This window comes from Brassica napus, chromosome A7 (genome assembly GCF_020379485.1).
Source record: "Brassica napus cultivar Da-Ae chromosome A7, Da-Ae, whole genome shotgun sequence".
In the NCBI taxonomy this organism is placed as follows: Eukaryota; Viridiplantae; Streptophyta; class Magnoliopsida; order Brassicales; family Brassicaceae; genus Brassica; species Brassica napus.
In genome coordinates this window covers 13,247,151-13,274,697 of record NC_063440.1, presented here as the reverse complement: position 1 = coordinate 13,274,697, position 27,547 = coordinate 13,247,151, and the positions used below count along the sequence as shown (strand labels likewise).

Genomic DNA, 27,547 nt, shown 5'->3' with positions numbered 1-27,547 from the left:
AACCTTAGAGGTGAAACCTATACTCAGACGAACCCTAAAATTGCTCGAATTCAAGTTAAAGCCAGGCATGGAGTAGGAGGACGTCCACAACAGAAGATTGTAAAAGAACACAAATTTTAAAATATACGAATTTTTCAGTTTAATTTTGAGTAAAGTTTTTAAGTTGCAACAGATTGGCAAATCAAATGATCAGTATGCGTTTAAGGCTAAGATGGTGGATGCTTCATGGTCATCCAAATTTGACTTGGAGAGATCAGTTTCTTCTTGCATCTTGAGAGGGAGACTGAGAGAGAACCACTGGTTACTGTATAATTTTTTTAGCAGGCAGTGATAATTACAGTTATACTTCATGAGCTGTGTTCAGCTAACACAACCAGTTTTATACACTAAGATAATGTTTTTGATAAAAAAAACTAATTTAGATATAACAGAATCACATACTGAAACCACGTTATAATGTTATTACTAAGTGACTCTTTATTCTAAAGATAAAAATCCAATAAAAACTATTAAATTATGGGAAAAATATATAATTTTATAGGAATCAAAACTACAAAAAAAAAAAAAGAGCTTGTGGATTGTTACTCGGGCCTTCAAGAATCGCCCATTTTCACATCAGTCACATCTAGTTGTATTATCTCCGCCCTGCAACCTAAAATTGATCCCATGCTGTAACCAAAATGAAATAAATGCAGTTAATATGGTTCAAAGCTATTCTTCTTAAGCCAAACTACTGGAGGTTCTGTCTTCTACCATACCTGGGAGTAGTACGACCAAGATCTCCATGAACAAACTCTTTGATGTATGTTCCAGCCTGCATTATTGAAAAATTAAAATTTGCCCTTATTTTTAATTAATGATAACTATAATGAGATGAGTGTAGAAGATGTTGCAACCTGAGTGCATAGATGCAATAGAAAGTAGTGAGCGTTTCCTTTTATCTTTTCGACTTTCATCCTGAGGATTGAAACCACAAAGACTGACTATTACTAAAAAGAAGCTAAAATCCAAAATTCAAGAAAGATCATCACTAACCAGTGTATAGTCCTTTCACGTTCCAGTGGACTTCGTCGGTGAAGCACTCTTATTGGTGTATTCTGCAAGATTTTCTGCAGTGGCATAATATGTAAGAAGTTCAAGAAGACAATCATATTGCATTAGGAAGGTTCTAAAATATAGGGCAAAGAGTAACCAAGTGTGACTCACCAATTCTATCATGGAAGAAATTGAGTTGCAATCTTTCTCTTCAAGTGGACGAGAAATCCATACAAGTGCAGCATATTGCTTCTGCAATATATAGAAAACATTGGACCAGTTGGTGCAATATTCTTCATTACACTTCTAAATAAACTATTAATTAAGGTAAAAAATATTTCGATGGGGTTTAACAAAACTGACCTGTTTCTCTGCTTCTCCTTCACGCATCATTGCCCAACACTCACTTCCGATGAATTTAAGATCTTTAACTCCAACCTGCAGCCAAAAATACTGCTTGTAAGCTTGCAAACAAACCACATTATCGACTGATACAACCTATGTACTCAATGGCCTTACTAGTTTTTTCTCTGAGTTGTTTATTTTTTCTTCAATTTCCGTCAACGATTGCTGAGATGGACATTTGCGGGAGTTCTGAACCTCGATTAAGAAAGGTCTACCTGAACCCAACATCCGTACCTGATTACAGCTCTTTCATATTATCAGTAAGAACTTGTTGACTTTGAACATGAAATAGGAAAAGGGAATTTTTCTAACATCAATATCTTCTCTGCCAGCAGCATGGAACTTGTAGGAATCCCCGAGGCATGCTGGAAGAATACTTCCACCAATTATCTCCTGAAAAAAGATATATAATGATCTCTTAAGTCACCTCTTGTCTTTATACATATCCAGATAACCACAAAGTGCACTACCTCAACCGACGCTTCACCCATTCTTTCATCATCAATAATCCATCGGGATTGACTTACATTTCTGGAGTACTGCAAAGAAAAAGAACCATCAGTTGAAGTAGATCCTAAACAAGTGGTAAAAGTTCTGTTTGGGTCATATGTGAATCCATCTGATACCGAACTACAATTTGCAGATGATGGTATTTATACAACTTGAAAACATTGACTTACCTTAAAGTATCTGCCACTGAAAAAGATAGGCATCTGGTTGCAATGAACTGACAAGATGCATGGTTCATAAACCTGGTGATAAAAAAAAGGTAGATAACATGAGTTCTTGAAAGTCAAATAATGATAACGCATACAGCTACCTTTTCAAATGGATTCTCCGAGATACAGCTAGATCCGTTCTCTTCGTCTGCATAAACAACATCTACACATGAAATACAAATAAAATATAGCACTTGGAAAATCTGTAATTGTTGGGACATCTGTATATAAACTATAGGAACTGACGTAGACTGTGTTTTAAATGGCGCATGGCGCTCTAAGGCGAGGAGGTTGGAGCCATGCGCCTTGTGCCATGGCGCTCCAAGGCGCTCGCCTTATGGTTAGGATGCACTCAAACGTGGTTTAGTTATATACAACTTTAGAAGAACTTAGATATGCATTGATAGATGTTCTTAGGTTAGAAATGTATGTGTTAGCTACAGACGTGTAACTATTTCTATGGTTACGTACAGAAGATAAGTTATAGAGTAGACTCGTATATAACACTAGTACAGTCAGCTATACCAAACTGTCTTATTTATACACAGTAATATAGTCAGCAACGAGTTAGTCATGCACACTAATATAGTCAGTTATGTACACATATAAACCCCAAAACACCAAAACAAAGAACTTGAAACTAAAAAGCTAAATTCAATTGCTCAAATCCAACAAAACCTATAACTCTGAAGATCTAAGCATTATGTTTTAAGGATATTTAAATGGTCGACAAAGTAGTGATAGAGTTCCAAGATGTTTTAAGGGTTCCGTCAAAGTAGTGCTTAACGGAAACTACAAGGCGCGCCTTAAGAGGTTCAAAGGCGCTTATATTTAAGCCAATGGCGCACCATGGCGAGCGCCTTGAGGAACTAGGGCTCGCCTTAGAGGACTGAGGCGTTAGGACCATCGCCCCGGTGCGCCTTGCGCCTTGGCGCAAAAGGCGATCGCCTTTTAAAACACAGGACGTAGATGACCAGAAAGTTCAAAAATGAATAAACCGTCATAAGAAGACAAAGGGCAGGCAATGCTAGACAAGATTGAACAAATAGCTATGGATATATATATGCATTTTTATTGAATATACTAGGTAAAGAACCCGTGCGATGTCGCACGGGAACTCATTTATAAAAAGAAATTATCACATATTGCAATATAAAACTTTATAAATGTATCAAAAATATTCACCCTATTTTTGGTCCTAAAAATATATTTTATATCAAATATTTCATACTTTATATATATTAATTTTTATTTGTAACGTTTCCACAAAGTGTGAACAAAAAAATATGATTGTTCAAACAAAAAACTTCATCATCTTTCAATTTTTTTGTTCTTATAATATGTAAACAAATCAATTTAATATTTTTAAAATATGTCTTTGTCAATGAGTTTAAAACATATTTCAATATACTTAATCACAAATCAAAGATAAACCTATATAAAAAGAATAATATTTATCTGAAATATTATTTAAACTTAAAATATTAACTTTTTGAAAGGATGCACTTTTACAAAATCTTTAGTATTTTTAAAGGAAGCATCTCTCCAACAGAAAAAATCCTTGAATAAAAAATGCATATTTTACATGTAAAATACAATAGAATTTGATTAAATAGAGATAAAATTGAGAATTGTAGAAAAATGCTCATATATTATTCATTTGTTACATGAAAAATACACTGCAATTAAAATAATATAACCAAATGGCGGCACATACATTGAAATTTATGCATGTTTAAAGTTATTATCGTGAAATCATTTTATTTTAAAAGATATTTGCCACTTTGTATAATTTATTTAAAATAATTTTTTTTTTGTTTTCAAAGAAGTTATTGTGTCACAAAAGAGAAAAAAAAACACATCCATAAGCTTTCTATAGATTTTAAAAAATATATAATGAGAGTGATTGGTAGGGTATGTAGGAGCTCTGAACATCCTTTTTAATTTTTACGGTTGTCTTTTGAAGGAATTATATTTTTATTTTAAAAATTGAATCTAAAGCCAAAACATAATACAATAAATATGTTAGCTTTAGAAACCACTTTTTCTAGAGTTTTTATTCAGTGTTTTGAAAAAATTACTACAACAAAATAAATTAAAGCCAAACCTAAAAATCTAAAACCTCTTAGAGCAAAAAAAAAAAAAACCACAATTTCAAGTTATTTCAACCAATCAAACCCAGTCTAAGTAAAAGTGAGAAAATAATCAATAAAAAATTTCCTAAATGGAAAATACATTTTTAAACATATTAGTATTTTTGATGATCTTTTGTCACTAAATCTCTCTTTTTTTTCTAGTCTATTTGTGATTTTTATGATTTGTCAATGCCCACAACTTCTTATATAGATGATTAAGGGTTTCAATGGTTAGTTAACACTAAAAGTTGCAATGATATCACCAAAAGACTACAAATCACCAACAATTGCAATAGTTCATCACTAAAAAATACATCCACAACGATTGCAATGTTTCATTTAAGAAGTTGTAAATGTTCGACCAACCATGATTTACTTTAAGGGTTGCAAAAATTCCCTTAAATCGTACATATTCCTCTCCAATTTACATGTAATAGTGATTCACTTTATAAATAGTACATGTAACAAACTGATGCATAAAATATTTTAACCGTACAACTTCTTTAATTCTTAGCATGATAAGTCACATCTTTTGACATTTTTGGGTTCCTTTTTATAATGAAAATGCATATTTTAAAGTTGATAAGAAACATAATTACTCATTTTCACAACCTTTTACAAAACCATTCGTTTTTAGAATAAAAAGTACACATTTCGTAAGATGATATGACATCTTTTTTTTTACAACCTCTTATAAATTATTAAATTTGTGATAAAAAAAGTCACATCTTTATGAAAAAATACATCGTTAATTAAATACTTTGAGAAATTCTCTTAAACTAAGAAATTTTTAAGATCAAAGACACATCTCTTCACATTTTAGTTGAAAAGACATATTCTCTTGTATATCGTTGACTTTTATGAAAAAAACATATATTATTACAAAAGATACATCGATAGACATACTGAGACTTTTATTAAACTAATGCAGTGTTTAGAATCAAAGACACATTCATTCACAATATTTAAATGAAAATACATATTCTTAGACATTTTGACAAATGTTTAAAATAACTCAATTTACGGATGAAAATATACATTTTTGACATTTTTTTGGTTCATATTTGTAATGAAAAACATATTCCTAGGATGACAAAATCTATAATTACATATTTTCACAATCTCTTAGAAGCCATTTCATTTTTAGATAAAAATACAAAATTTTAAAATGGCACATTTTACAATATCTTATAAATCATTGTATTTTTGGGATGGAATCGCACAAAATTATGAAAATACATCACTAAAAATTTTGACATTAAACTTAATCTCATTATTATGATGAAAATACATGTCCTTTTGCTTTTCTTCCAATCCCACCTTTTAATATTTTGACATCTTTTTTCTCTGCTCAGACGATACAAGTGAACAGTTACCAAAACACTTTTCAACCGTTTTTGGTTTTTTCGGTGACTTTCTTTTTTTTGTTATTTCACTACCACAGTTATCAACTATTACCATTGGTGTCACCAATTTCGTCTTTTGGTGAAGGACCAGATAGACGTCTCTCTCCGTTACCATGCCAACATATTATGAAGGTTTCTTAATTATTTCACCGGTGATTTCATCAATTTTTGCATATATTCATTGGGAATAAAATCAGTAAAAGGTTACTTGGGTTGATTCAAGGCCCTTTTCTTTTTTTTTTGGGAACAAAACTTTCCATTTTAGCAACAAAAAAAACTTTCGGGCATGTCCATGTCATCATAGACATCATATACTGCTGCGTATTTCCGCCAGTGTTTGTCTACTACCAGGAAAATGTTGTTGATGGTTGTGTTATACAATTTCCTCGTGAGAAAAGCATCGCTCTAAACCCCGTGGCCGTCGATTAGGAGTGTCACACCACTGGACACATGGTGGTTTACCAAGTTTCGTACTTGCTGCTTGATCTGAAAATGATCATCGAGAAGGAGCAGAGATGCAATGTCAAAACAATGGAAGAGGCTTTTCCATGGAGAAGTCAATATTTTCAAGTCTACAAAGTCAAAATGAAAACGTTTTCTTCTGATGATCCGAAGCGGTTTTGCTTGGTAATTTCTGGCCTTATATATTTAAATATTCTTGGTATAATCTTTGTGCGTGAAAAAAAACACAATTCTTAAGTCTTTAGAATATTTTTTAGAATATTTAACTCCCTTTTAAAACTAATAAAAATACACAATTTTTTAAAAACTAATAGATTTTAGATATGATGTTGAAAAGATTTATATAATTTGAAAATTTCTCAATGCAACTTTTAAGACAAACAACACAGCCAAATGAATAGACACAATTTTTAATTAAAAAAAATAGGAATATTTAAACTATTTAAAACTAATTATAAAAACACAAACAAATACAATTTAATTAGAGAACATGTTAAAAAGATACATATAATTTGACTATTAATTTTCAATCATTGCAATAAAGAAGATGGAAATAGACTATTTATAGATATTCAAAATTTTTGTTTAAATAGTTACATCTTTTCATTTTAAAGGTTTTTTTTAAATGATATTTATATGAATAGTCACAATTTTTTAATATAAATAGACACATTCTTTCAATTTAAATATAGTTATTTTGAAAATATATTTATATGAATAGTCACAACTTTTCAATTTTAAAAAGATACTTATATAATTGGTTACAACTTTTCAAGAGCCACAACTTTTCAATATAATTGAAATTCACAACTTTTTTTAATTTTCTTGTTTTATTTAATTCTATCCATTTTTCTGAGTGTTCTGAGTTTTGCCACCATAAAGGTTCTTACGTTAATGGTCGTGTGTACATGCTTCTTCTTATTACTATTCTCTCTTTGATTGTTCTCCTCCACAAAATTTATGTCGAATAAAAAAAGGTTTACTGTGTGTTCTTTTATTTGAGCTTTTGAATCCGAATCATTCTTTTTTTTCTTGTTTTATTTAATTCTATCCATTTTTTCTGAGTGTTTTTGAGTTTTACCATCATAAAGTTCTTAATTACGTTAATGGTGGTCGTGTGTACATGCTTCTTCTTATTACTATTCTCTCTTTGATTGTTCTCCTCCACAAATGTGAATTCCTGTCGAATAAAAAAAGGTTTATTGTGTGTTCTTTTATTTGAGCTTTTGAATCCGAATCATTCCCAGCATTAGTTTCTTCACTTCTCTAACTGTTAAACGAAAAAATATTGTAAGACATTACACAGATTCTTTTCCTTACTTGGTTTCCAATTAGAAATCCACAAAATAAAAAGGTGACTATCAGTTCTCTACCATGTGATTATCAGTTCTTGAACCTTGTCTATATCTTCCTTATCTTCCTGACCACCAAAATTGCTTTAAATAAAAATGACTGGTCATTAACGTGTCACATGACGATGAACAATATTTCGATCGTAACTCATAACCAAAGCAACAAGAAAAAAAGAAAAGAAGAAGCAACGTGGACCCAAGGTAGGTCGTGTTATAGCTGCCTCATCAAATGGGCAATGAAAATATTTATAAATTTTCAAAAATCTGAATAGCCACATATTTTCAAAAATCTGAATAGCCACATATTTTCAATCTAAAACATGTTTCTTTTGAAATGATACTTATATAAAAAGTCACAACCTATCATTTTAAATAGTCACAACTTTTAAAATGAACATATACCTTTTAAATGAAATTCACAACCCTTAAAATTAATTGGAATTGCTATCTTTTTAAAATGATACATATACAAAAAGTCACAACTTTTCATTTTAAATAGTCACAACTTTTAAAATAAACACATAACCTATATAATAGCAAACCTATATTTGGTGATTGATGATGTCATGAGTTTTTTATAGGAAAAAAAATTAAATCTAACAGTCAGATTTGTTTCTTATTTTTGATCTAACGGATATAAAATTCTCTTGCTCTAAATAGCTTATGTCATCACAAATTGTCGTACTTGGCATCTTTTCATGAATCGTTTCATTCCCAAACATCACAACCCTTCAACCACACCTCTCTGAACAATATATGTAAATATACGTTCCTGGTTTTTACATCTTTTCATGAATTGTTTCATTCTCAAACTACACAACCATTCAATCACACCTCTTTGATCAGCATATGTATATCTACTTTCCCTATTTTTCACATACGATGCATGATTGTAACTCATCAGCCGTCTCTTGTACGAGTCACCTCAGAAACGTCACGAGAATACGTTTCGTGTAGTGACAGGACAAATGGACAATAAGGAATTTTTTGAAACGTCTCGGGATGAGCGGGTTTACAATTTGACGCCAGAGGACCTAGAACTTTTGTGCTTCTCTATACCAAAAATTTGCTGAACAGTTTGACATCAGTTGAGGTCTAAGGAAGCGACCTAGGTTAAATAAGCAAGCAATATAATGTGAATCAGTCGAAAATTTGATTGGGGACTTAGATATTTCAATATGCCGGCGAGAGAGACGGAGACCTTTTCACCAGCGTGATCGAGTTTCAAGTGGAAGGGTAAGGTGGGAGAAATCTGGAGATTACAGAGGTATGGGGAAGATGATGAAGGTTTCAATGAAAAGGTGAATGTGAAAAGATACAACCGTTTCCAGTTTGCAGCCAAGCAAGAGGAAGACACATATAATCAATGCGTTTTCTTCTCAACTCCCGCTTTGAGACAGGATTTAGCGGGGTAAGTGTCTCTTCCCTTTCGTATCATCAGTACATGCAAATAACTGTATATAACTTTTTTTTTACCATTTTATAATTAGTGAGATTAGTAAAAATTTTACTTTGACAAATGCATAGACATCGACTATTTATAAATTTTAAAAATCTATTTGAATAGTCACGACTTTTCAATTTGAATAGTCATATATTTTCAATTTGAATAGTCACGACTTTTCAATTTGAATAGTCGCGTTCTTTCAATTTAAAGGTAGTTATTTTAAAAAATTACTTAAAAGAATAATCACAACTTTTTAGATTTTAAAAAATACTTGTATGAATAGTCATAACCTTTAGACAATTTTTTATAAAAGACACAACTTTCCAACATTTTTGTAAAAGACACAACCCTTTAGATATCTTTTACAAAAAACACAACTTTTCAACATAAGTAGATTCACAACCTTTGGAATTAATTGGGATTGCTATTATTAGTAGATAAGAACTATTCAAGAGAATAAAGTAGCGCAGATAAAGAAGTCGGCATAAAATGCACATTACCTCTCTGGACATTAAGATAAAACTCAAAAGAGTCTTGTGACATAAACATAGAAGAATTTACAAATAAAGGTCAACTAATTTTAAACCAACAATCTCCTTAAAGATTACAGTTATGGGTGACATTTCCAGTTATAACGTATGCAAAATCAGTCAATTCTCACAAAATTCAACCAAGTAATGAGTGATTATACAGTGTCGACATACCTGTTTTCCTCTTCTTTCTCTCATGCGTTGTTTCAGACACGCCTTGAGCGTCATCAGATGCCTTGGAGTATGTCAAACGGATGTGAAAAGAGCTTGAATCTGATTTAGCCCCCTGCAAAACCACGCCACGCAAAGACTTCAATCTCAAAGGGTTTTGTTACCTTGCCACAGATTTGGCTATTTATAAGATACATAGGTGAACAATTCACAAAACAGAACACGGACTGGACTCACCAAAGATGCTCTAAGTGGATCCAAGACTAGAACTTTCAAAGCATCCTTCACAGAAACTTTTTCACTCTGCAGCCAAGCTTCGTTGCTATACTTTCCTTTAAGGTATAACCTACACCAATGGTACAAACATCAACATTTAAGCCAAAAAAAAAAAAAAAAGATATATACTTTCTAGGTGCTAAAGCTTACAAGACTGCACGCTCATTCTCCGAGATAGTTGAAGGCAGAGAGACTTCAAGGCCAAAGGAATCGAACTCATGACCTTGCTGCTTCACCAAGTCCGTTATCCATGCGGCGTGATCACTACCACAATCCGATTTCATTTTCACCAGCGTTTGTTTAGCATCATAGAAAACGAACTGCAATACACCTAAACAAACAATGCAGATGCTCGGCTCCGGTGACGCAGCTTCCTCGAATCCGGAGCCTAGCCAGCCCCGAAGAGTTGATGACGAGACTGTCGCCAAATCGGAATCGAAAGTCGTGACGGTTATTAATCGGAGAATACATCTCTCGCAGACCTAAGAGGGCAGAGAAAACACACAGGCTTGATCAACTAATTGGAAAGAGTAAGAGCTAGTGAGAGGAAGAGAGAAGGTGTACGGACCCCGAGAGATAGCAGATCTTTCACAGCATTGGGATGAAGAGATCGAGCTGCTTCGTTGACTCTCTGTGGTTTTTGGGCTCCACCGGTTAGGAGGCCGTTGAGCAAACCGGATGAGTCGCCGGACGCGGGTTTTGATTCGTCGGACATTGTTCTTCGAATGATCGGAGAAGGCGGCTTCTAGCAATGAAGCAGCGATTTTAAGGAGTCACGAGTGGATTGGTTACATACTATATATTCGAAAAAACTAACAACGAGGGCGTTTGGTCTAGTGGTATGATTCTCGCTTTGGGTGCGAGAGGTCCCGAGTTCGATTCTCGGAACGCCCCTCTCTTTTTGTTTCTTCCTTGTTTTTTACGTTTTACACAGTTAATTTCAGGTGTTTGCCTAAAGTTTAGGCCTGCGCAGTGCGCACGGTTACAAATAAAATGCCGACAATCACGGCCAGGTTAATTAACTTATTTATTACTACCACAGAACCAAAAATCGATGATCATTCAAATTTTTACACTAAGAGAACAAATATAGTCTACTATCCCCCACACGTTTAGATAATTCAACAAACGATCTCCTCAATTAATAAGGAATGATCATCGGATTAATGACCCAATCGGAATCAAACCTTACCTCAAATTGCATAAATCAAACCTTACCTCAAATTGCATATCATATACACTCAATTCCTCAACAATACCATATGTTAGTTACTACATTGAATCGACTGGTGAATTACCAAACAATCACATGACACTTTCAAATCTAGTTTCCAGTTCCGGAATTGAATTATACTTATTGCAGTTCAGTTTGACGTTAAAATTTCACACATTCAAAACGCTGTTAAGGTGTTCGATGAAATGCCTCATACAAATCCGCAAAACCTAACAGTTCAAAAACCTAAACACCAAGCACGATTTCAGACAAAACCAAAACGGTACTCCATTGTCTGAATCACATCACCCTGCAACCCCTTACTTATTCATTCGCTAAATTCCTGACAAAGACAGAGCCTTTACAGACAGAGAGACATCTGTATAGACCTATAACATAACATCGCATGATCGTAACCTCGTTTGACTTAAAACCAAATTCAATCTCCGGTCACTTTTTATCCTCGCCGAAAAGTAGACGGAGTCGAGCAGCAAAGACGCCGGAAGAGTCAATGGACGCTTGATGCAGAAGCTCGCTCTTGATTCTACTCATGCGGTCCGTCAAAGTATCGCTCTCCTTCTTGAGAACAGCCGTGTCTTCCTCCAGATCGTGGATTCGGTACTTCTGACTTACGGATCGGAAGCTCAGAAGCAAGATCCCAGTCATGGCGGCGAACTGGAAGAAGCTTTGCTTGTTTTTCTTCACATTCTCGAAAAATCCAGACGCTACGGCGGTTAACGCTTTCGCCGGATCTTTGCCGGTGAGAGGATCAATAGATCCCTGTGGTGCAGACGAAGCCATTGAGTGCTCGTCAAATGAACGATAGAGAAGGGGAGGACTAATCGAAGAGAGACAGAGAGGGTTTTCTAAAGATTTAGGCTTTTGAATCCGAACAGGCCCAATAAGATCTGTTCTTTTCGCTATTGTTAGCCTCTGATTGAGTTGGAAGGTTTCAAGATGCGAAACAAACCCTGAGATTTTAATTCATTCGGGATTGGAGAAATATGTTATGTTAAATAAATCGGTATTTAGATAATTTATAGGAAATTATTGATTAACCGGGTGCTTGTACCGATTTTTGAACGTCAAAAACAATTTTCTTTTAATCTTTATGCTTTGATTCGACTTGCCACTTAGACAGAAGCCTAGGAGGCACGTACCTATACAGATTCGTAGAACAATGATGGATATCAATACCATTAAAAAAGTATCATTCACTTAATAAAAATTATAATTAAGCTTGGATCATATTTGTTTGTTAGATAGATCTCAGACATCTGCTGCTCACTTTAGTGGATATGGATGGGTTTGGATGGACAGTAGAGGGAACATACAATTTATGAGGACCAGAAATATCACTCGACGCAAATCAGCCATGCATTCGGAACTAAAAGCACTGCAATAGGCAATGGAGAATATGCTTCAACACTCGACATGTCAGAGCTTTGGGACAGACTGTAAGGACCTGATCGCAATGATAAAGAAACCTCATGCTTGGCCAAACTTTGCAAGATAGAAACGCTTCAAATATGCTTCCCGGACTTCAACATCATTCATGTACCAAGAGCGCGCAATCAGATTTCAGATTTCTTAGCTAAAACTGCGAGATCCTTCCATAGGGAGTTACTTTTTATTGGTTGTTCTATTCCGATCTGGTTATCCAGGCCACCTCTAGCTTGAGTAATAGAATGGCTTTTCGACGTCAAAAAAAATAAAAAAATAAAATAAAAATTACAGTTTTCTTAAAGATATTCTTACTTTTACAAATGATTAATAAAATTCATTAATGGCATTTAAGACTTTTGTTTCTGAGCCTACAAATACACCTAAATCAATACCATTAAAAAATGATCATTCCCAAATTTTACCCATAATGAAAATTGCAAATTTCTCAAAAATCAATACCATTAAAAGAGAATCATTCCCAAATTTTACCCTTAATAAAAATTGCAAATTTCTTAAAAATACTCTTATTTTTACAAGGTATTAATAAAATTCATTAATGACATTTAAATCTTTTGATTTTAGGTCTACAGATACACCTAAAATATAAATAATGGGCTTATATATATTTAAAAGATATACTAACTTTAAATTTAATATAAGTATAAATATATTATGAACTATAAATAAATTAAGAAACATGAAAATATTATTTTCTTAAATATACGTATCAATATTCAAAATAGACCATTTGAATATTATACATATTTTTAATACAAACCAAAATCCTATATCCTACACCATATATCATATACATATTTGAATATCATTTTTCCATGTATAATGTCATTTTATACATAATATTGATATGACAATTACGAGTGTTCAAGAATATTTTACAAACTATCTTAAATCAATTTTTAAATCTAAAATAAAAACACAAACTTATAATAGGTTATTAATAACGAAAATAAACTAATATTTTCATATCAATAAGTTTTTTTATATTATCATTTTTTATTTGGATAACATAATAAAATTTTATCAAATTCTAAGAAATCACTAATTTATGTAATATTAATAAATATATGAGGAATTTAATCAATTTTTTTAAAAAATACTATCAGATATTTTGTAATCGGATCAATGGTATCAGATCGCGGGTTAATAGTGAATTTTTGGGTTTTTACCGGGTTATATCGTATTTTTAATTAACGAATTTTTCATTAAATCCGAACCGGATTATTTACAATGTATCGGGTCTATAGGTTCAACCATGAATCTAGGTCAAATATGAAAACAAATCTTAAAATTCAAACATTATTATAGAACAACTACCACATTTCGAACAAATACCATATTTTGAAGAGAAAAAAAAACAAATGATAAAAATCTAAAAACTCAATTGTTATGGCTTGAAATAAAAATAATGTTAATTTGTAAATCAGTTTTCGATTAATAAATGAAAAACAAACAAATCCGCGCTTAGAAAGGGCGGGTCAAAATCTAGTATTAACTTATGAAAGCAACATTAATTATAATATTTTCAAACAAATATAAATATAATTATGAAACATTCACTAAAATTCTGATGTCTGATTGCTACACTCTTTCTCTCATTTATTTTTATCATATTTTCTTTCAAAACTGTGTCGGTATTACTCTTTGTTCCTAATCAGTTTTGAGTCTTTGACAGTGATTCATCTTGAAAAATAATTTATGAGGATTTTTTGTGGGGCAAAATCTCAAGAAGCCAGATGGGACATGCTGAAAGGTCTTAGAATTAAGTATTTGTTTTTTACATTTTTTCCACTCTTATGGATATCATCATTTGAAGCTATTGCTAATACGATGTGATCATGTGGATAGGAGACTAGGAGTATGACACTGTAATACCCAAATATACTAGGAGTTCTATGGAGATAGCAAACGAAAACACACATTACTCGAAACATTACTTAGAACCCATATGCGAACTTTATAGAATAGACAATGCAAATTACAATACAAAGGTGCTAATGCAACCAACGAAAGACGCATTCTTACAGAACAGCTTAAAACACAAAGGAGAAATCATCACAGAAAGAAACACAGCAAATGTCCGACTCCAATATCATTTATATATTCGTTCAACTTTCTTAAGCATCAGACACCTTTTCTTTCTTCTCGTCCTCTTCAGAGCTCTTGGCGTGATAACCTGGAAGCTTCTCTTTGATCTTTTCAAGAATCCCTTTCTTCTCCTCCGGATGCTCCGCCGTTTCATCCGACACTGGTACTGCAGCCTCCGTGTTGACAACTTGAGAATCATCTGGTTTTTCGCTGTGACCAGGAAGCTTCTCCTTGATCTTCTCCATCACTCCCTTCTTTTCATCTCCTTCAACCATCTTCTTCTTCTTCTCCTTCTTCCTCTTCTCACCGTCTTCACCTTCTTCCTCGCTTGACTGTTAGAGATTAAAATTTTTATAAGATTAAAAAATGGGTTTAAAAGTGATGAAGTTGTTTACAGATTTAACCAAAAACTATATGCTAGTTCATAAATAACCGTACGGACTATATTAGTTTCTTACAGAGGAAGAGGAGCTATTGGATCGGTGAAGCTTCTGTAAGAGACTGGGCTTGTTCTCCTCTTCCTCCTCGTGCTTCTGGTGAAGCTGCTCGAGGAGAGTAGGCTTATGCTCCTCTTCTTCGTGCTTCGCCACAAACGCCGGCTCTTCCGTGATCTGAGCTTTATGCTCGACCTCCGACGCTAGCGGTGTGGTCGTTTCTTGAGGTTTCACTTCCTCTTTTTTCCCCAAGAAATCGAACAAGCCACGATCCTTAACCTCTCCCGTCGCCGCCGATGGTTCCTCCGTGGTGGTGATCTTTGGGGTCTCGTGTTCGGGGACGTTCTTGAACTCCTCAGAAGCGTTCTTGTACTCTTCGGCCATGGTTAGTTACTCTTGATCAATATTGAACAGTTAACGAGAAATGTAAACAGAGACTATGAGAGCTTTAACTTTGCTTTTAAGGTGATAGTAAAGAGCTGTGATGAGTATTGTGATGAGAGACGAGACTGGGTTTTATAGTGTGAGCTTGAGGGTCCAGGCCAACGCGGAGGTTACGCTGTATAGATTTAATTGATTTTTTAATATAGCAAAAAATTGATTGTTTATTTTCTTAAATTTCAGAATGGTACTAATTTCTTTAAGTCGGTAGATTAAAATGTCATAAAATCATAAGCAACTTAAATAATTCATGAGAAAAAAAAACTAAAACCGTAAGTAATTGGGATGACTAATTGCTAGGCCTGGGCGTTCGGGTCTTCGGATCGGATTCGGGTCGGTTCTTTTCGGGTCCGGATCTTTCGGGTCCTAAATATTTAGACCCCATAGGTACTTAGAAATTTTCGGTTCGGGTTCGGATCGGTTCTTCTCGGGTCCGGGTCGGTTCGGGTCTATAATTAAAATACCCATAATTTTTCGGGTTCGGGTCGGGTTCGGGTATTTAGGATCTGAAAAAGACATGACATACCCAATTCCATCAAATTTAGTTGATATTTGTCATATATATCTAAAATTTTACAAAATAACCTAAATGAAACTATTAATAATTAAAATAAAACATTTTTAAACTCTAAATTTTACATTTTAAAACTTCATATTACTTAAACAATATTACAAAATAATAACAAATGTTGTTAACAAAAGATATTTCAACTAAATCATAAGATAATATATACAAAATGGAACACAAAAACATTATAGTTTTAGATATACATGTTTTAAATCGGGTACAAATCAGTTTTTATCGGGTCAGGTCTATTCGGATCTGTTCTTTTCGGGTCCGGATCTATTCGGGTCGGTTCCTTTCGATTCTGGGTCTATTCGGGTAAAAATATTTTTGATCCAAAAGGTACTTGTAAATTTTCGGTCCGGGTCCGGATCGGGTATTTGGGTCGGTTTCGGTTCGAGTTTTCGGGTACAGGTTAAAATGCCTAGGCGTACTAATTGCAAGTAAAATCAATGCAGAAATAAATAGATTAAGCCAACTCATGGTAGACACATGGCTGAAGACCGTTAAAGGGCCCGCAGCAGAACTTAACGTCGGTTTTGATAGGCTTACTGCATGAATGTCGGTAATGTGGGGCCACTAGATTCGTAAGCCACGTCGCAGAAGCTGGGTTCAATAACGTAGATTTTTTTCTTATAACCGCGAATCTCCAGGAGAACAAAACCCAAACGACAAATATATGCTTTAATATATTTCATTTATAAGACGCTCAACCAGGCTTATCTTGTTTAAAGCAGATATTTTTTGTCGATTTGATGACATCTCTTACATTGCCCCTATAATAAATTTCATTTATAAGACGCTCAAAAGAAATAGAAAAATGCCGATGGAACGCATATATATATATATATCAAAATAAAATATTTTACCCTTTAAGATTTTTTTTAACGTTGAATCATTCATATTGATATAATAAGTTCACGACTAAATAGATCGTACATAGAACGTCTATAAGCAAATAAGTAAATCTGTAAATGTATGAAGGTGTGAAGGTGTATGTATGCTTCTAGTGTCACTTTCGGCTTCTCTGGTTATATCCACTACGGACGAATCCTGGTCATTTCATTTTAATAAAATTGTAAACAGATGGGGCCATTGAGAAGGCACCATTTGGGAAACTGCAAAAGTTAATTATATTTTGAGTCGTGTTGGGTTGAAAGATTCAAGTCGACGTGCCACATAATAAATTGAAACGTTTCATGTACACGCGACCCCTAACATTACCGAACTTTGTATTTTAGGCATCATAAGGGCGGTCGCTATACCGACACATACCAAACAAAGCAATTGTGTTTGCTGCTAGTTTGGGGAAATTAATTTTAACTAATTGATCGCAAACAAATAATTGAGTGCACCAAATACGAAACCTCCAGATCACAATGATATCATAATTCATAAGAACCAGATAAACAGCATATATTTGATCTAAAATTTTGAATGCAATAAAAGTTGTTAGCAAGCTAATATATAGTATAAGTTTCTTACTCTTCATCTTTCATTTAAATAGCTGAAGAAGTAAATCAGATTTTTACCGAAAAAAGTAAATCAGATCAAACAATACTCATCCAAATTATATATGAATCAAAATATTATAATTTACAAAATACTATGGAAATGGATCAAAATACTCATGAGTATTTTTTATAGTGATTGAACATATTGATGTGAGTATATATATAGTTTTAATATCTTCCAAAATATAAAATATTTTGTGATGATTCTCTATCTGAATTCAACTTTTTATGCAGCCGAGAAAACACACAAACAAATGTGTACATATTAAATGTAGAACCACCATAGTTTGTGGCTGATACTGTTCAATCTGTGTTAACAACCGTAGCTCATGCCTCACTCATGGTGAAATTCTTGAGTCACCATGCATTTTTTTCTGAGTGTATGTTTTTGATCTAATTAAAGACTAAAATAACAATAATCCACTATACACCATCGCATACAACTTTCTCTTAAAACTCTTTTTTTAGGATAAAGAGACAATTGTATCCCAAAGATAAAACATTTTTTTGAGTAAACACAAATGATCCACCTTCAATTACTCCCGTACACGTTACGGCAACGTTTCCATCAACAAAACTCAAGTTTCTAGTTTCTTAAAATGGTCTCGCAAGGCCCAATGTATGTTTGCGTAATACATCATTTACTCGTTACGCTATGGGCTTCTAAATTCGGGTCGGGTCAAATCTGCTATGGATTCGGAAAGTCATAACCCGACCCGAGTTATGTTTGATATACTTTCTTGGTTGATAAGCTGTTATTTGGTGGTTTGATTGCATGGTGGATGCTGTAGTCTTTGTCATATGGGAGCTTGTAATCTTAGCATTCTTAGTATTTTCAGCGGTTTCCTTGTACTTCCAGCGATTGCAACTCGCGTTTATCTTGGTATGTTTCGCTCTGCTACTACTTGTCTGCTTGAAGGTCACAAAGAAAGTGAGATTAGCCAGGAAGAAGAAGCGAATGATGCTTCTTCCACTATGAGAGACTATGAGAAGTTGTAACTTCTTTTGTCTTACTTAGCCACAAAACTCACCCCGTGCAGGCCCAATTAGGCGTTAGCTGATGAAGATTGACAGTTTTGCTCACGTCACTGGCTTTAGAGATCTGAGTCAGGTCAGGGTGGCTCAGCCGGACAGTCTTAGTTTTTAGATTCCGACAATCACTTTTCTGATTAGCATTCGGCTGCAATTTGGTTTTGTTCAGATAAAAGTATGTGCTGGAAATTAGAGAGTTATATGTTTCATGTGTAATTGTGCTTGTGAAATGCAGATGAATGAGAAAAGTATTATCGAGAGCTTGCATTAGCCAGTGAATGATTTTTAAAATAAAACTTTGGAATATGTTTTTATCTATTTGCATGAACTTAGTATTCAATAAATAATGTCATAACCATCAAAAAGCGAGTTAATAATATGATAAACAAGTGAATCTTTAACGGACTAACCCATATTTTCAACTTGTTAACCAACCAAAGCTGATTATGTTATGCTTTCTCCAGTAAAAATAAAATTTGGATCCACCATTGTTTGTATCGTTCATGCCAGCATGTTTATTATGATTCTTTCGTCATGTCCATCGACCTCATCATGAAATTTTCTGTTTAAATTTCATCTATCAGGACCACAAAGATCATGCACCAAATAAAAACTATAACGGTGTACTCCTCGTAGCTGCATAGTTGAAAAGTGAAGGTTTGTAGGATCTCTTGTGACTTGGAAAAAGACAAGAAGAAATTAAAACAAGGGAGATGGATACACAAGAAAGTGATAAATAGAGAAGTTGAGGACGTGAATATAGCGAAAAAGCAGCAGCAATTTGCTCTAAACGGTCACATCTCACATGCTCTATTCTTGTCACCACATCTCCTTATACCTTCTCACAAATAATATTTTGTGGTCTCAATTATATGTAAAAAATGTAGTCTACCACTCGCAATTAAATAACTAATACAATCTAAATTTCTGTATTACCAAGTTCTAAATGCAAACAAAATTCTAGACAACTGAAATTTGTAGCACTAAGAGCATCAGCATTAGTGAACCCCTTGGAAGGGGTTCACAAAGCATTTTTTTTTTATTATTTTTTTTCTGTTTGATTTTTGTTTTTTTTTTAAAAAAAAAAAAAAAAAAAAAATTATAACCGGACCAACCGCGGGCCGCCACGTGTCGTGGGGCCCGCGCTACAGTGATGATCCGGGTTCAGTGCAGTGAACTTCTAAGAGGGAGGTTCATTGCTTTTGTTTATTTTAATATTTTTTTTTTTTCGAAAACTGTGTGAACTCCCCATGGAGTTCACTAATGCAGATGCTCTAACCATGACAAGCCTAATATTATACTCTTTCCGTTCCATTTTAATTTTTTAAAAAATTTCACATATATTAAAAAATAATTAATATATAGCAATAAATATTTTGATTTATGCATAAAATCATTTTCCTATAAATTTAAAACAATAGTCTTATTCAAAATTTCTTGAATTTAACAATTTATGTTTTTAACTTGTTAATATGCGTAGAAATTTAAAAAAATCATTTTTGTGAAACAAATACTTTTTTAGAAAAAACATTTATCTTTGTGGAACGGAAGAAATATATTATAATAATTTCAGAAAGTATTATATTCTTTGGTCCATGTATTCAAAAAGAAACAGTATCTAAATATTTTCCATCTAAATTCACCATTATAAAGGGTATCTTGACCCCAAAAAAAAATTTATATGGTATCTTTAGTTTCATTTGTTATTTTATTATTTAACTAGTAAGATATAAATATCCTAATTTTATGGCTTGTCCCAGTCTCAAATTAATTGTTTATGCTGCAAGACAATAAATTCATAATAAAATATTTACTTTGGTCACATGATACATTTCTAATCTTTTTAACCCAAATAATAAAAAAATCACTCAGCTACCTTGCTCCTTCCACTCAGCTACCTTGCTCCTTCCACATATTCTTAATCCTTCTTTTTGGCCACAAACACTAATCCCATTTTGTAGTATATATACATGGAGAGAGAGGAAGGTATAGTTTCAGACAGTAACAGATTAACAAACTGTATACACAACGGTATTATATTGGTAACATCTCAAAGAGCAGAGAGATCAAAGTCAAAGCAATGAAGAGAGGATCTTGCAAGAGTCTTAGACTTACCGATATGATGGAGAAGTGGAGGAAGTGGAAGAAGGGACACTTCGCTGTGTACACCAGAGAAGGCAGGAGGTTTGTTTTGCCGTTGGATTACCTGAAACATCCAATCTTTCAGGTCTTACTGGAGATGGCAGAGGAAGAGTTTGGTTCCACCATTTGTGGCCCTTTACAGGTTCCTTGCGATGGAGGTTTGATGGATCACATCCTAATGTTGCTGAGAAAGAGGAGTTTGTATGGTCATGGTGATAATGAGGATGATGATGATGATGATGATGATGATGATGATGTGAAGAAGAAGCAGAAGAACCATGTTGTCTCGTCCATGAGCATGTCCTGCAAAGGAGCTTCATCGGTTTCATATATATTCCCTCTCTTTCGTTGCAACGCAGCTCATGATCTGAACAAACTTCAGTCACTAGTTTTGTAACACTTTCATGCGTTGTGGGAAACGCTTTTACAGACGAAAGTCTTTTATGTTTGTATGTATATATAGAGAAACAGAGTTTCTATATAAGCCTTGCATTTTGTAATATCAATATATTCAGTTTTGACATAGATTTCTACAGAAGAAGCTAATCATAGGTTAACCAGCTTTTCTAGAGGCATTGATGGATCATGTTAAAAGCAGTACTCACTGTATTACTTATGAGGCATTGATGAGCAAGAAACACTGCCTCTAGTTTAGCTAGAGCAACCTAACAAACATTTTAATTTTTAACCATTACCAAAACCACCAACTTTACAATTTCGGATGATCTGTGCATTAACAAATATCAAACTCAAGTTGTTTATATTTTCTTTGGTTACCTGGTAAACCGTTGCATCTGATTAGGTCCTTTAATCTATCATCAACAACAAAGACAATCCATCACTGTCAATGCAACACAAATCTCCAGTTTTCGATCATCCTTCTGAACCAATAGTAGAAGCTGTAGCTAGAGAAGAATCAAACACCTTTGTCCTGAGTTCTGACCCATAAACCGATTATGTAACCGTAAAAGCCCACTTTACTATACACTTTCTGAATCTTTGACCCATTACTTCATGGATCTCACTGCACAACAAAATTAGCTTTGTATAGCTAAAAGCCTGGGGCTAAAACTAGCACACGAAATCAATTCCATTATTCATCTTGTAAGGTCATGTTATAGCACATACCAGATACATCATTTTAAAAAAACTAAACACCTACTACGATTTTTTGTCTAATCAGTTTTAGGCAAAGTGCATTCTGACTAAACATGTGTGGTGGCCGACCGTGGATGGTATGATGCAACCACTCCATACTCCATGATGCAGATGCAAATTACGAAATAAAATGATCATAGATGAGTATTATTCGACTGGTCCTACTCGACCTTGACAAGTGATAAAATTGATCATTTGATCTTATACATAGCAAAATATCTAAATCTACTTTTTCTGCTAAGAACCTAACCAATCCGATTCAACTTCTACCAAACTAGGCTGGATAATTTCTTAGAAATTTAATGTGATACAATATATCCTTTAATCGTTACAAGTTGTAAAGTGCCAAAATGGCTAAACCTAAAGGTGTACTGTAGGGTTTGTTGCATCACATCTTTTATCTGTAAATGTTTCAAATAATCATGAGTGCATGACAAGGTAGTCAAAAAGAAAACATCCATTAGCAAATTGCCTCAACATTTTTATAAGTCTCCTTTTAAATTATTCCACATTATTAAAACTTCTCACTTATTAAAATAAACAAACACAGTCAGTAAAGCTGAGAATCTAGCAAATAGGTCATTTCAAAGTTTAGAAGTGGCCAGTTTGATTAGATCCTTGCGAAGTGTTTTGCCGGATGCAGTCTTTGGTATGGAGTTTATAAATGCGACCTTTCTTATTTTCTTATACGGTGCCACCTGCTCACAAAATTAACGTTTATTATTTTTACCAACTTTTTATAATAACAACTACAAAGTAGATGGTGATGACAGAATATACCTGCTTAGAGATGAACTCAATAACTTGTTTCTCAGAGAGGTTGCTCTCAACCTTTCTTGTCACGTAAGCCATTGGATATTGTCCTGCTTCTTTATCCGGAAACCTAACAGAAGAAAACTTCATGTTGTTTTGATGTTTAAAAGGAAAAAAATATTCAAAGGAAAACATAGTGTTTGTAATAGATTACGTACGGAATAACGGCGGCATCGAGAATGTCTGGATGAGTGATTAGAAGAGCTTCGAGTTCAGCTGGAGGCACCTGATTATTCCGTCCAATCTTTCTTTTAGAATTTACAACATTGATCAATATATAACAAAGTGAGATCTTTAACCTGATAGCCTTTGTATTTGATCAGTTCTTTCAATCGGTCCACAACGAAAACAAATCCATCCTCATCGATATAGCAAAGGTCTCCTGTTTTAAGCCACCCTTCGGCGTTGATGGTTTCATTTGTAGCTTCTTGGTTTTTAAAATAACCTTGTAAGAAAAAAAAAATCAAGAGAGATTTAAGATTTTCATTTTTCTGTTCTTTCAGATATTTATAAACTTTGCAAAGATTTATAACACTTGTCATTCATTTATTCTCTTATATTATAATTAACATCTTCATCACGACGAAGATAAAGTTAACATCAACCTATAATGCATACAGAAAATGAATCAGTTAACTAAAAAAATTCCAACTAGCTTAAAAATAAAACAATTGTCGTGTTGTTCCACTAACATATATTCATTTGCTACTTCTCTACAAAACATCCAGTTGACATATACAAATCATTTGGTACCTGACATTTCGAAATCATGTACAATAAATACGAAATTTGATTACTCACGCTCAGTCCAACCCACATGCAACGTCCATAACTTCATAAAAGCTTGAAATCAAATACTACAAGTTTTTTTCCGAATTTTGTTTTATAAAAAAATCTAAGCAGTATCATACTTAATCGTTTAAACCTACTAGTAACAAAAATAGCTACAGTAGTAAACTTATTAGAATTGAATTAGATCGTCCTACCACTAGCAAACATATATATACACATAATCACATATAGATATGTTTAGAACATCAATTGGAGGTGCTTTAATAAGATTAAATCTAACGTATTTATTTACCTTTTGCAATAGTCGGGCCCTTGAGCCAGAGCTCACCGGTTTGGTTAATTCCCATAAACCGACCCGTATCCGGATCCACGATCCTCGCCTCCACATCAGACGTCAACGGCCCCGACGTGCCGAATCTCCGGCTGTCCTCCACCGTGTCAATGAAAGCTCCACCACCGTTTGACTCCGTCAACGCATACGCTTGAAATATATTGACCGTTGGATATTTTTCTAAAAACCCCTCCGTTGCCTCCTTGCTCAACGGCGCTCCACCACACCTCACTGTCTTAAGTGAGCTCAGATCGTACTTCGCCTTGATAGAATCTGCTTCGTTGACCATAGCCACCAAAACTGGCGGCACCAAAAGCAGAGTCGTGGCTTTATACTTCTCCACCGCTGCCATCATGTCGTTGAGCTCGAATCTCCGGAGGATCACCACCGTCGAACCGATGGCTACGGTGGCCATAGCGAATGTTAGTAGTCCGTACGTGTGGAACATCGGGACGGTGCAGATGAATGTCCCGTGCATTGACGTCTCCGTGAGCATTCTCGCCACGTAAGCAGTCAAGTTCCCGTGAGACGAGAGCACACCTTTGCTCGGTCCTGTGGTGCCCGAGGAGTAAAGCATCACCGCCGTGTCGTCCTGGTGGACTCGGTCTCTCACTCGCTGCCCTCTCGGCTCCTTCCTCATCATCTCAGACACAGAACCGACGAAGTTGACTCCGCCAGTAGACCCCACGCGCTCCTCCTCGGTGAGAACGATGGAGATACCGGCGGGGAGTTTTGGTGCCAGCTGGACCGTCGTGAAGGCGAGCGTCGGGTTGCTGTCGGCGATCTGTTTCGAAATCTCACCGGCGGTGTTGAGAGTGTTCGCGGTGGTGACGACGGCGCCGAGAGACATGACGGAGAGGCAGACGACCGGAATGTAGATGGAGTTAGGAGAGAGGATGAGGACGACGTCGCCTCTCCGTATTCCGACGTCACGGTGGAGACACTCGGCGACGCGATCCACGGCTCTCCAGAGATCGGAGAAGCTCAAGCTGTGGCCAGTAGCGGCGTCGATGAAGGCGGTGGTGCCGCGGTGCGGCTGAGAGGAGATGAAAGTTGTGACGTCGAGGGAAGGATTCGCCGGGAGGCCCAATGGGTTGCGTTTGGTGTAGAAAGTCGAGTTTGCTTTGCAGAAGCCACTTCTGGAGTCAATGAGAGATCTGGGAGGAGAAGGATCCGCCATTTTCTTTAAGCGTATGAATGGAAAAAAGATCGAACGGTGCTATATTGATTTAGCGGGACCAATTTTTAAAACATATAATGTTTTATAATGTTTTAAAACATATAAAGAAAGACTTATGGAAGTCGAGAATGAATTATATAATGTTTTTACACTCATGAGGAGGAGTGATGATATGAGATTCCAAATGATCTTGTTTTTTGGTTGGTAGAGCAACTCCATTCATAGAATAAAATATTATGAGATATTCTTAAGAACTCTTATTGACATTTGCTAAGTGTATCCAAGAATTTTACAAATGCCTTAATTACTTTTCAACAATAAAACTTAATTCACTAATTATTTTTAATTAAAATAATAAAACTAATTAATCTAAGATTCCATTTTATACACTTAGCAATGAAGTTGTTGAAAACCCAAAAAAATTGATGTGGATTACTCCTTGTTCAAGTTGTTGAAAATGCATAGTGTGGGATTCATTATACTGATTTTCTTCAATTTAAACCACAGTAAAAAAATCTGATCAAACACTGGACAAATTTTTTAAAAAAACAAAAGGATTGTATTGCCACATCTGCAACAATATCATTGGTTGATGAAATTTTATACATTTTTGTTACACCCTAATTATTTGAGATCAATTATTTTTATCAAATATTATTTTTTATAAAAACAAAATATATTAAGGTTTATAATTTTGTGTGGTCTATAAATAGAGATTGGTTCATTTGATTTGGATATAGCAAAAAATCATTTTTTACTACAATATTATCATTATTTCTTAAGAAAATACTATTTCAAGTTGATTAAAAATATCTTTTGTGTTAAAAGTTAAATTAAAATTTATTCAGTTTTTAGTTATTATGGGTTTTAAATTTATTTTTATTTTTTTGCTGTTAAAATACATTTATAAAAGAAGAAAAATACGAGACAAAATGTGCTTAGAGTGTTAGTATTTTGTTAAATAAAATTATTAAAAATATAAAATTAAATGAATATTGAATTAATAGGTGAAAGAAAGAGAAGATGACGTAGAGTGTTAAAAGTGCAGAGGTGGTGAATAATTTCAACGATTGTACATAGCCTTAGAAATAGTTTGAATGTGGGTCATAGTTTCCCCTTTGGTCAGAGATTTTTTTAGTCCAAAACAAGGTTACATTAATACCAGAAACATGGCCAGAAACATTACTTGCACCGGAACTCAAGCTAAGAGTACAACAAGACCAATTCCTACATATATTTAAACCACTAATCTATCTCATGTGGTCAAATGTTTTGGCTTAGTATTGTTTTTAATAAGGCTTTGGCATATCCAGCAGGAGTTCGCTAGATTTTTGTCACCCCATAGGAAAGATAGAATATTTTGATATAAAGAGTTAGAGAGAATCTCCTATGTATTAAAAGAGAAATATTTAAAAAGTTATAACATGTAGTTTGTATTAATTAGAAAAGTGTCTTGTTGAATTGTCACGTAATTAAAATGTTAATTTTGCTTACGTGGCAGCTTGAGAATTTAGTTACTCCAAAATTAAATTGTTAAGAAATGTTATATTATATAGTATGTCTATTATAGACCATTCATTTATCAAATTGAAATTATTATATATTTTTTCTTTAAATAAAACATACGAAATTACTTAATGTTGACAACTAATGATTTTAAATAATAAAGATTTGCTAATAATCTGTATAGTTTCTATCATTTTTGTTTAATTATGTATTATTAAGATAAATTACATAACCACATTAATCATATATTTTTTGTATATGTTGTATTTTGAATTTTTCAAAACGAGTATTAATTACTAAAACTGTTAAAAGTTTGATATAAACTTTTGTGATCAAGGTTTAAATTTTTTCTATAGTAAGATAAAATGATTATAAAATCATATGAATAAATAATTTTATTTTAATAGGTGTTTATGTTAATATATATATTTCATATCGTTTAAATTAAACTATACATCATATGAAAATACATACTTATATTTTGATATTTGCGTTGAACATATATTCAAAAGTTAATATTTTAATTTTGAAACCTTCATTATTTTTTTAAATGATTATAAATTATTGAAACCACTAAACATTCCACATAATATACATATTAAAAGTGTACTATATATATATGTTAATATCATTTAAATTTAATTATATATCATATACGATAGAAAAAATTAATTGTTTTGATTTATTTACCCTAAAATGATTGCGAATAAACAAGAGCGGTCGTTTGATCTATACGCGCACACCGATTTATTACATACTAATAACTGATTTCTTAGTTATTTAATATATAATTATTATTTTATTATTTCATAATATGCATAAAAACATAAAATAAATAATAAATATAAATATTTATTTTGCTCAAGGCGCGGATCTTAACCTAAGTATGTATCTCTTTAATAATTTTAAACATTTTCTAAAATGAAAAAAAGACAC

General features: G+C 33.7%; 5 protein-coding genes, 1 long non-coding RNA gene and 1 other non-coding gene across 7 annotated transcripts; 2 read left to right on the top strand and 5 right to left on the bottom strand.

The window, feature by feature from the left end:
* Positions 1–438: 438 nt before the first annotated feature.
* Positions 439–11,071, bottom strand: LOC106358237 (tRNA pseudouridine synthase Pus10-like). Its single transcript, XM_013797986.3, has 15 exons — positions 10,507–11,071; positions 10,089–10,420; positions 9,900–10,008; positions 9,666–9,777; positions 2,261–2,307; positions 2,121–2,192; positions 1,911–1,979; positions 1,753–1,833; positions 1,555–1,674; positions 1,399–1,473; positions 1,207–1,287; positions 1,036–1,109; positions 897–957; positions 759–814; positions 439–669 (listed from the first exon to the last, which is right to left on the bottom strand). Exons 1-15 carry the CDS (start codon positions 10,651–10,653, stop codon positions 594–596), a joined length of 1,512 nt encoding a protein of 503 aa, XP_013653440.2. The 5' UTR covers positions 10,654–11,071; the 3' UTR covers positions 439–593.
* Positions 10,761–10,832, top strand: TRNAP-UGG. The gene has a single exon. It is a non-coding gene; the product is annotated as a tRNA-Pro (tRNA).
* Positions 11,072–11,306: 235 nt separating the features above from the next.
* LOC106437753 lies at positions 11,307–12,139 on the bottom strand. The gene has a single exon (XM_013878708.3). It carries the CDS (start codon positions 11,950–11,952, stop codon positions 11,602–11,604), a length of 351 nt encoding a protein of 116 aa, XP_013734162.1. The 5' UTR covers positions 11,953–12,139; the 3' UTR covers positions 11,307–11,601.
* A 2,409-nt stretch (positions 12,140–14,548) lies between these two features.
* LOC106358233 (dehydrin ERD10-like) lies at positions 14,549–15,690 on the bottom strand. Its single transcript, XM_013797981.3, has 2 exons — positions 15,162–15,690; positions 14,549–15,035 (listed from the first exon to the last, which is right to left on the bottom strand). The coding sequence occupies exons 1-2, from the start codon at positions 15,519–15,521 to the stop codon at positions 14,733–14,735; spliced, it is 663 nt and encodes a 220-aa protein (XP_013653435.1). The 5' UTR covers positions 15,522–15,690; the 3' UTR covers positions 14,549–14,732.
* Positions 15,691–16,907: 1,217 nt separating this feature from the next.
* LOC111199466 lies at positions 16,908–19,994 on the bottom strand. The gene is made up of 3 exons (XR_002653386.2): positions 19,100–19,994; positions 18,689–18,837; positions 16,908–18,566 (listed from the first exon to the last, which is right to left on the bottom strand). It is a non-coding gene; the product is annotated as an uncharacterized LOC111199466 (long non-coding RNA).
* Positions 19,995–20,480: 486 nt separating this feature from the next.
* Positions 20,481–21,354, top strand: LOC106358231 (auxin-responsive protein SAUR61-like). Its single transcript, XM_013797978.3, has one exon. It carries the CDS (start codon positions 20,770–20,772, stop codon positions 21,226–21,228), a length of 459 nt encoding a protein of 152 aa, XP_013653432.1. The 5' UTR covers positions 20,481–20,769; the 3' UTR covers positions 21,229–21,354.
* A 1,074-nt stretch (positions 21,355–22,428) lies between these two features.
* On the bottom strand, positions 22,429–25,313 carry LOC106358227 (OPC-6:CoA ligase-like). The gene is made up of 5 exons (XM_013797975.3): positions 23,887–25,313; positions 23,102–23,247; positions 22,961–23,028; positions 22,770–22,872; positions 22,429–22,687 (listed from the first exon to the last, which is right to left on the bottom strand). Exons 1-5 carry the CDS (start codon positions 25,103–25,105, stop codon positions 22,574–22,576), a joined length of 1,650 nt encoding a protein of 549 aa, XP_013653429.1. The 5' UTR covers positions 25,106–25,313; the 3' UTR covers positions 22,429–22,573.
* Between the last annotated feature and the right edge of the window lie 2,234 nt (positions 25,314–27,547).